The sequence below is a fragment of the Theobroma umbraticum genome, unplaced genomic scaffold, assembly GCF_002168275.2.
Source record: "Theobroma umbraticum cultivar Fairchild unplaced genomic scaffold, ASM216827v3 scaffold_51.0, whole genome shotgun sequence".
Lineage (NCBI taxonomy): Eukaryota > Viridiplantae > Streptophyta > Magnoliopsida > Malvales > Malvaceae > Theobroma > Theobroma umbraticum.
The window spans coordinates 7,654,927-7,665,013 of record NW_018397260.1 but is presented as its reverse complement, the minus strand read 5'-3'; the positions used below and the strand labels follow the sequence as shown (position 1 = coordinate 7,665,013).

General features: G+C 35.4%; 2 protein-coding genes and 1 non-coding gene across 3 annotated transcripts; 2 read left to right on the top strand and 1 right to left on the bottom strand.

Moving 5' to 3' along the window:
* Positions 1 to 118: 118 nt before the first annotated feature.
* On the top strand, positions 119 to 191 carry TRNAE-CUC (transfer RNA glutamic acid (anticodon CUC)). Its single transcript has one exon. It is a non-coding gene; the product is annotated as a tRNA-Glu (tRNA).
* A 171-nt stretch (positions 192 to 362) lies between these two features.
* LOC110416710 (cyclin-B2-4-like) lies at positions 363 to 3,635 on the bottom strand. Its single transcript, XM_021428770.2, has 12 exons — positions 3,387 to 3,635; positions 3,115 to 3,180; positions 2,873 to 3,008; positions 2,523 to 2,579; positions 2,383 to 2,428; positions 2,148 to 2,300; positions 1,931 to 2,056; positions 1,664 to 1,753; positions 1,338 to 1,559; positions 1,137 to 1,235; positions 863 to 1,041; positions 363 to 774 (listed from the first exon to the last, which is right to left on the bottom strand). Exons 2-12 carry the CDS (start codon positions 3,167 to 3,169, stop codon positions 630 to 632), a joined length of 1,308 nt encoding a protein of 435 aa, XP_021284445.1. The 5' UTR covers positions 3,170 to 3,180; positions 3,387 to 3,635; the 3' UTR covers positions 363 to 629.
* A 2,080-nt stretch (positions 3,636 to 5,715) lies between these two features.
* Positions 5,716 to 9,308, top strand: PUB15 (Plant U-Box 15). The gene is made up of 4 exons (XM_021429022.1): positions 5,716 to 6,278; positions 6,616 to 6,732; positions 7,269 to 7,691; positions 8,045 to 9,308. The coding sequence occupies exons 1-4, from the start codon at positions 5,922 to 5,924 to the stop codon at positions 9,098 to 9,100; spliced, it is 1,953 nt and encodes a 650-aa protein (XP_021284697.1). The 5' UTR covers positions 5,716 to 5,921; the 3' UTR covers positions 9,101 to 9,308.
* Positions 9,309 to 10,087: the final 779 nt, after the last annotated feature.

Genomic DNA, 10,087 nt, shown 5'->3' with positions numbered 1-10,087 from the left:
TGATATATAATTATGTTATTAAAATTGAAGAAGGTGAAGGTTAAAAGCACTTGAAGCTCCTGATTTTATGAATATGTGTAAGAAATCAATTAATAGAGTATTGACACCCCATTGTAAATCCGTTGTAGTCTAGTTGGTTAGGATACTCGGCTCTCACCCGAGAGACCCGGGTTCAAGTCCCGGCAACGGAAAATAATTTTTTTTTATCAATTTTAATTTCCTTTGTGGTGCAACATTTTGCTTTTGGAGAGTGAAATAATTATCTCGATGACTTGGTGATTGAGTTTTTTTCCAATATTTACAAATAAAAATTCAATGCTTGTACTAACTGAAATAAGCGAAGTTAAAAAGCTGCTTTACCATCAAAAGAAATCCAACAAATGAAATATATATAGATTTGGATGGAACAGTTTTACAATTATTTTAATCTCCAGGTAGGAGAAAAAGAAACAAACATCCTCCTGCTATGTTCAAATAAAATGTAAATCGAAAGGCCGAATTCAAAGGGCAAACACCAAGTCAGTATTTATATATCCCAGGGGCAACTTTGTGTTGTTGCTCAATGGCATCCCACCCCCCTCAGAGTCCTAGTTAGTAGGATTTGATCAATCATTGCCTTTTTAGCAGTGCTAGAATCTAGCCTCCAAGAGAAAAGTTGCTGGCTCAGTTTTTGCAGCATAACCATACTTAGATGTACTGTACTTCCTGTGTACACCTGTAAGTTTCCCTGTCCCTGCCTTCTGATGGAAAGTAACCATCATTCTTGAGCAATCCCTTCACAAACACAAGAAACAACAGTAAGGTTTAACTGGAAACAAAACATTTGCTGCTAATTCAGTAGAACAAAGAAACTAAGACTTACGTAAGCTGCTCTTCCGAGTAGGCAGTATACCACTCACTGGTCTTGGTCCAATTCTTAGACCCACTAATCGTACACTGAGCAGTGAAAATAGCAGCAGCAGCTAATAAAGAAGGTGGAAACTTGAGCATTTCATATTCAACTAGGCAAAGCTCGATCATGAGGAATGACAGAAGCTCAAGCTGGATCAAGGTCACAAATTAACGTCATCTCAGATTCATTTAACAATATTGCTGGATAATAAATACAAAGATGGCAATGTTTTGTTGTCACAAACCTTCTTGTTAGATTGAGCGGCTTTGAGAAATCTCCTCATAAACACATACGGTGTAGGAAAAGATAGATTGAATTGTAAGGTATTGATCATCAGTTTCTCCTGCAAATCAAGAGGCAATACAGGTCATTCCTATTTCTGATTGAGTGGTGTTAAAAAAAAAATAGGGGTGAAATTATGAAAACTCAATCTTGAATTACAAACCATGTCCAGCACTTCTTTTCTGCTGTAGGCCTTGTCAGAAATCAGAATCAGATCCTCTACAACAGGAACAGAAACTTCTTCATATTTGCAGGCAAGAAGCATGGCTGTTACTCCAACCAACTGAAGTTTCTTTCTCACTACTTGTTGAACCGCTAAAAATCTATCGATTAGATTTACTGTCAGATATAAGGTCTCCTCCATCAGTTCAAACTTGTAGTGAACCTGTCATTCCATAATGCTCATTAATGATGGATTTTCAATTACCAGGATTCTACCTAATTCACTTCCTAACCAATGCAAGTCCATTTGTGCAACAGTTTGCATACCTCTATCAGCCAGTCAATAAGGATACCTCTCATCCTCTCGTTAATGTCACATTGCAGCGCCATATAATTTGGAGGAACACAACCAGTACACTGCAAAAATTACACAAACAGGTTCAGAAAATCAACCCTCCAAAAATGCTGACTAATAAATGTTTGCAATTGAGCATCAAATCAACTAGAACTAAAAATATTGACTAGCAAAAAGAAGGCTTCATCTCTCCCCCTCTTTCTGTTCGAATAAAACAATGAAAATAGAAAGCTAGTCACCTCTGCTTTCCGGTAGAATTTGTATAAATCATCAATGTACTCAACAACTGCAAGCGGATTCTTTTTATCACAAATATCAATGTCAAAAAAAGGCTCTTCATCCACGTCTTCCATCTCAACCTCCTCCTGCAGGGAAGACAAAGAATCATTGCTATTCTGAAGAAAAGCATGAGATTGATTGATGGATGAGTTTACAGTAAAGGGGGATGTCCTATACCATCCGGTCAATCTCCTCCAGCATAGCTTCTGTGTGTTGCACAAACATTGGCACATCGGAGTCACTACTTGCCTTAGGGTCGTCCACATCTATAATGGTGCAATCTTCGGATTCATTTGAAAATGGTACTGACAGGAGTGATTTCTTTACTTCCTGTTAATGTAATTAACCAATAATTTAATGTTACTGAATAATTGAGGATAATGCCAAATTCTTTCATTGTAAAAAGTGGTACCTGGGGTTTGATTTGCTGCTTGTTAGCCATCTGGGAAGCAAACTTCCTGAATAGAAAGAATCATAAGCAAACGGATCATGAGAAGACATATTTTGGCATTCAAAGCAAACATCATAAAACTAAAGAAAAAAGTTACTGACCTAGTAATTGGTCTATGCACAGGTATGGGTGGGATCTTATTACAGACTGCATTTCTTCTGAATTCAAGAAGAAAAAAATGGAAAAAGAATATCAAAACTTTGCTTTAATAATAAATCTTCAATTTCTTGCTGCTGAGAAAGAGAGAAATAGAAATCTATTTTTAAAAAATGAAGAAAAAAGTCTCCTTTTTGGACCCATAAATACCAAGACAAACCCCACTCTTCATACACATAATTTATTCAATCTCATTCAGGAATCAGAAACAAAACCAACAATAGCTAACTCAAAAAGATCTACTTTCTTTTCTTTTCTCAGCAACCAAACAGAGAGGATTTAAGAAAGTACTCACTCAGATAAAGGTCTTTTGTTCACTGCACAAGGGTAAGATGGAGCTCCAATCACGTTCCGATTAATAGTGCTCAATGCTCTTCGATTCTGCCCAGTGGCCGCCACAAACTTCCCACCTTCTCTGGCACGCAAACCCCCTTTCATTGCAAATTAAAAAGAAAAAACATTTCTTTAATACTTAAATTTCGAAAAATTTTCTAAACATAAAAAGAGAGGTTACGGAAATGGGGTTGAATTAAGCACCTTGAAGATGTGACGGTCCGATGACTCCAGGATTGTTCTCATCCGATCCAGCCATTTCTCCCGTATCTACAAACAACAGCTATAAACAATAAGAATCCACTTGATATAGGCATCCCTGAACTCCAGACAAAGATCATCAAGACCGCCCTTCAATCAAAATTAAAAATAAAAAAAAAACCATTTTTTTGAAATTTTTAAATTGAAAGAAATGGTAAAGACCCAATAAAGAAAGAGGATCAGCAGATTATTAAATTAGGATAATTTTCAAGAACCTTTCACACAAGAGTTTCCCTGTTGATCTCTCGCCACTCCCAGATTCCAAAACCCCGTTTCCTTAGATTTTTCACGTCACCGAAAAAGGAAATCGAACAGAGAGATTACTCAAGAGAATGACATTTGAGGCTTGAGCAGCGATCGAGTGATCTCTCTGTCTCTCTCTCTCTCTCTCTCTCTCTCTCTCTTTCTCTTCTTGTTCAGGCTTTTTGGGGGGTTTTGCACGGGAAAAGACGAAATTATGAAGGGAAAATTGAGACGCAAAGAGCGGATATATGTCCGCACATGCCCTTTCTTCATTTTTAAAACTAACGGCTAGTAAATCCTAGCCGTCCGATCTTATAGATGGAAAGTCGCGTTCTTCTGTGTGCGCTTAACGGTTAGCTTACCATGTGCTTTCAAAATTTTCCTTTTTTATTTCTATTTTCTTTTCTAGTAGGAGCAACATTTTTCCTTCTACCTAAAAAGCTACCCTTTTTTCGCTTGATTACTAGTCTTATTCAATTCTTACTGATAACATTACCACTGCTTGCTTTACCTTAATTCTCTATGACGTACCAGTAACATTCTGCCACGTTGTCTGGAAATGTATATCATCAGTATGTCTTCTCCACCGTTTGATGATTTGATTTTGTAACTATCAGGGCTACACTGCCTTCTATTCATGATGGGAAATCCATGATCATCAATCAGGGTCCAATCAAGCAACCCACAAAACCCTCCCACATGTTATTATAGAGTTGATTTTAGAGCTAAGGAGAGAATTCAGTTGAAATTGAAATAATCGATTCAATAAGTTTTGGTTCTTAAATTGATTAGAGATATCGATTTTTTTTCAATTTATTTTATTGATTTTTTATATTCAAAAGTTACAATTGAATCCATTAAACAAATCAGTAATTAATAATATAATTTTATATTATATATTTGAACATTTTAAAACAATAATATTTTTTGTAAGTTAAATTTATTTATATTAAAATGTAGAGATAGGTAATCCTACTTATTTTTTAAAGAAAATCGTTATTGTAAATATTGTTGAAAATTATTAAAAAAAGTGATGATCAATATTATAATCAACAGGTAGTAATTGATTTCTATTAATTTTATTTTTAAGATTTTTGTGTAAATTTGGTTAGTTTGATTTTACAAATACGAGACCATTCAATACACATCGAAATAATAGTTGAATTAGACGGTCAAGAGATAAAAGAGGTAGGAGATTTTGTATGTGATGAGAAACAGTGAAAAGGAGAGACTCGTGATTACGTTGACTGATACGGTCTTGAATAATCTGAACAGTCATCCGACAATGAGGAGGGATGGCAGCCTGGCACTGGCAAATTTTAGCAGTCCAGTCCAGTGCTTATTGTTTCACAAACAAATAAAATAGAGATTTACTAATTATAAAATGGAAATAATCGAGAAAGCCGTTGGCCTTGCCCATTACCCTACAAAAGTTTCCATTTAATAGGAGGGATGAGGAATGATTTATACGCGCCTTAACGAACTTCAACTTTGAATGATCAACCCTTATTTCCATTTAAATTAACACTTATATATATATTTAAACTGAGCATTAGGTTTTTGGAGGGGGTACGGATGGCAGGAATATTTTAAGCCTAATTAAATACTATATATGTTCATTCCTTTGCTTGTGGAACAAATAAACTATATTTTCTATTACAGGTTAATAGCCATTAATATTTGATATTTTGACTCAACACAAGCTTTTTATTTTTATTTTTTTACTTTTTACTAATTACTTTTAACACTTTTAGCACTGGTAAATTTAGTTTAATTTTTAATATTTGATATTTTGATGTATATAATCATGATACCAAATTTGTATAGGTAAAATATATGGAACAAAAGGTATATATATAATATAAGTATCAATATCTTATGTCATAATTTGTTTCTTTCCGTGTCGGATATTGTATAATTTTTCCTTGTAAACAAATCACTCTCCCTTTTTTTATTTTTTTATTTTTATTGACTGAAGTTGGAAGTAATTAATAGTAAAGGAGTCATTGAACACCAATTAACTAATTATCTCCTACTTAATTTGAATTAGAAAAAAAGGGTCATGGAGGATCTTCAACAATGTTGCTATTCTCTTTGTTTTTGTCAAACATAAACAAATTGAACAAAGGAAAGATGAAGCTACGCCATATCAAAAGGGTAACAAAGCAAACCATGGCTGTCCATGAAAGGGTAACAAACTTTCAAAAGGGTTTCTATTTTAAGAACCAAAACCCCCGCGAAGGTTATTGTAACAGACCCGGAATGCACGCAAAGAGATTACAGGGACCAAAAAACACAGGGAACACCAGCATTCATGGAAACCGGGGTTAGGGTTTTATGCTTCTCTGATTTCCCTCAACCCTCTTCATTTCTGCAGATGATTCACGTTTTACATTTTTCTATTTCGAAGCCATAACTGGACATATCTAGTCTGCAAACAAACATCTTGCAAAGAGAAAAGCCATAGACAGCCCCTCTAGTTGTCGAGGGAGGGGGACAAACTGCAGATGGCGATGGATGGAGAGAGAGATGGAGATGGTGAAGATGGAGGATGGGAGACCATGGAGGAAGACAATGAAACGAATTCACCAAACGCGCGAGAGGAAACTGTTGATTTGGTTCAGGAAACAGTGAGCCTGATTGAATCTGCTGCTCGGTTTGGAGATTACCGAAGGACGCAGAGAAGAGAATGTTACAACCTCGTCAGGCGTATGAAGATTTTGTTGCCATTATTCGATGAGATTCGGGACCTTGGTTTCCCGATTACCCAGAACGCCATCGTTTCTTTGTCAAAGTTGAAGAAAGCACTTCGTTTGGCAAAGAAACTACTGAAAACTTGCAATGAAGGTAGCAAGATTTATCTGGTGAGGACCTATGTTTGTACATTTGATATCAACACAAAGCAGCCTATCCATCTCAAAGAGCTCAAGATTCGATTCAAAACCAAAAACCTTGATTCCTTATTTTTGTTATTTCTTAATTTTATATTAAATAAGAGATGTTGACGATAAACGACAATTAATTTAAATTTTAAACAAATTCAATAGGCAACTTAATTTAGTAATTTGCTTTTGAATTTTGAGCTCTTTAAAATAAATAGGTTGTTTTATTTTTCATATTTGGAGTTTATCTTTTATATACAATAAACTCAGAAATTCTTATTCATTGTTACTTATTTTAAGGCTTTCTTTTGTCATTAAGGCGTTGGAGACTGAGACTATGATGATCAAATTTCACACTGTTTATGAAAAATTAAGCCAGGCTTTGGCTGAGTTGCCTTTCGATGACCTTGAGGTTTCTGACGAAGTGAGGGAACAGGTACGGAAATTTCCTCTTATTTTCTTGCATTCGAATGATTTTTCTGAGAGGAAAACTGTACTGGATGCCTTCAGTCATCTTAATCTCATAGCTAAAAAAGATAGACGCATCAACAGTTGCCCACAGTTGGCATTTGAAGTATAAGATGGGAAAATTTGATAGGATAAGTTAAATTATTTTTTTGAAAAACCAAATTTCTTTATAAAAAGAATAAGATAGTGCTGGTTAGTACAAAACAATGAACAAAAACCATTAAGATGAAAATGGCTCCAAAATTAACTAATTGCCAGCATCATATCTTGTTGCCTTTTAACGCCAGCTTTGACAGTTTGAGGATGAGTTGAATTTGTCATCTTTTCACGTTTTTAGGGTTTCAATGTGCAAGATAACATTACTTAGCCTCCACGGAATAAGATAAGTTATTATTCAGGGTTTTAGAGATTTTAATTAATGACTGTTTTGCTCTATTCAAACATCATGTTTGTTTAGAATTTATAAATTATTCTAAGAATTTTTGTCTTGCGGTTGTTATTCAGGTTGAGCTAATGCAAAAACAATTAAATCGAGCTAAAAAGAGAACAGATACACAGGATATAGAACTTGCAGTAGATTTGATGGTGGTATCCTCAAAAACTGATGAAACGAATGCTGATATAGCCATAATAGAAAGGCTAGCCAAAAAGCTAGATCTGCATTCCGTGGAGGACTTGAAGATCGAAAGTATATCTGTGAGGAATCTTGCTAAAGAAAGAGGCCAAACTTCAGAGTCTACACAGAAAATCATAGAACTTCTCAACAAATTCAAGCAAATATTAGGCATGGAAGTGACAAATATACTTGATGATCCTGTCATGCCTAAAATGTTGGTGAAGTCCCAATCTTTAATAATCCCTCCTGAGTTCCTCTGTCCAATCACACTTGAATTAATGTCAGATCCTGTTGTTGTTGCAAGTGGACAGGTAATGTGATATCCATGCGCTGAATTCAATTTTGTAAACTGGTTCTGGAGGACACAATGCTTGTAAAGGCAAATTAACTTAAGAGTATGAGTCACACACACAAAAGGATTATATGCATACGATCTGTACAGATAGATACGTATAAGACAACCCGTATAAAAAGGGTCCAATATCTTAAGTTAATTCTCCTTTTATCTTATATTTTTAGAGCATAAGTGAACTCTTTTATACTTTTCCTTAATATTTTTTTATCCTGAATTTCTTTATGTCATTCACCTTACTAGACCATGATGTTATGCGAATGGAAAACTGGTCAATTTACTCTTGTTTCATTGTTTTCCATCCAAATTCAGACATTTGAAAGAGAAAGCATACAGAAATGGTTTGATTCTAACCATCGCACCTGCCCAAAGACCAGGCAGACTCTAGATCACTTGTCACTGGCGCCAAATTATGCCCTCAAGAACCTGATCACCGAATGGTGTGAGAAGAACAATTTCAAGGTCCCCAAGAAAGAGGATCTTGCATCTTCCGAGTGCTCGTCTGCAGAACACATAGAGAAAATCTCATTTTTGGTTGGGGAGCTATCTTCCAGTCAATTAGAAGTGCAGAGAACGGCAGTAAAGGATATTCGTATGCTTTCCAAAGAGAACCCCGAGAACAGAGTTTTGTTTGCTAAATGTGGAGCGATCCCACCACTGGTGCAGTTGCTGTCCTATCCAGATTCTATAATTCAAGAGCATGCTGTGACAGCCTTGTTGAATCTATCCATCGATGAGTCTAATAGGAAACTCATAACTAATGAAGAAGCAATACCAACTATAATCGAAATCTTGCAAAATGGAAGTATGGAGTCAAGAGAGAACTCTGCAGCAGCTTTATTCAGCTTGTCAATGCTTCCCGAAAACAAAGTAACAATAGCTCTGGCAGGTGGCATTCCCCCACTGGTAGATTTGCTGCAGAACGGGACGATTAGAGGTAAAAGAGATGCTGCCACCGCACTGTTCAACTTATCTCTCAACCATGCAAACAAGGCCAGGGCCATCGATGCTGGTATTGTACCACCTTTACTGCTGTTTCTCGAGGACAGGAACCTGGACATGGTTGATGAGGCCCTCTCCATCTTCTTAACTCTAGCAGAGCACCCGGAAGGGCGACATGAGATCGGTCAGCTTTCATTCATTGAAACTCTGGTTGACTTCATCAAAGATGGTACCCCTAAGAACAAGGAGTGTGCAACCTCGCTTCTTCTTTCGTTGGGTTCGAGTAATTCATCTCACACTCTTGCAGCCCTTCAGTTTGGTGTGTACGAGCATTTGATTGAGGTCTCCCAGAGTGGAACAATAAGAGCACGGAGGAAAGCAAATGCACTTTTACAGCTTATGAGCAAGTCTGAACAAATCCCATAAATTTGTACCACTGCAATCTAAATCCTCAATTCATTGTTGATTATGCTTTTGGTTTCATTTTGGGGTCAATTCGCTTTGCTCATGTTGAACAACTATGGAGATGGTGGCATCTGTTCACTGATATCAATTCATTGTGGTCGGTACGTAATTTGGAGCAAGTATCCTTTGCTTGTACTTGCTGCGTATTAGTCTTTGATTTTCCTAAATTTTTCCAATAGTTTCTAGTTAACGTTAGAGTCGTAAACGCATATTATCGCAGAATTAATTACTAATGCTTATTACAACTTTTTTTTTTGGGGGTAATTATCTCAAAATTATATTTATAAATTTATTTTCATGATGCCGTTTTCTTTCGTATTAAAAAAATTAAACATTTAAATAATAAAAAATTTAATTTTAAATATAAAATATATCAAAACCAAAATTTTTATCATAATTTCCATAAAAATAAAAAATAAATATTTTTTTTCAAAAAATTAGTAAATTTCACATGCGGACAAGAAATAAATATTTTTAAATACCGAAATTTAATATTGAAATTGGTTGAAATGAGTATTGGCTAGGCTAAAGTTTTGAACTTTGAAGTACAGTGACGTGCACAATCTGCTCATTTATCAATTACAAAACTCCTTTCAAAGGGTAAGATTTTGTACTTCTTTTTCCATATTAGAGCATTTGAGGTCATCAAAATATATCCAAAATAGGTGTATTTTGGTGGTTCAAACCTAATGGAAAGGGAAAAAAAAAATATAATTTGCATTCCCACATCGGAAACCTTCTGGACTTTTCTGAATAATGATCTCAAATAAAAAAATATCAAGCATCATTTAAGGAAAACAATGCACAAAACATCAAGCATTGATGAAAACCCAATCCCCTTTCCTTTTTACTTTTTTCACTTAAAAGGTGCCAAAAAAAAAAAGGTGATTCTTGCAATTACACGTGGCATGAAAGCATGTAAAAATTTATAAATGACGCAAAATCTTA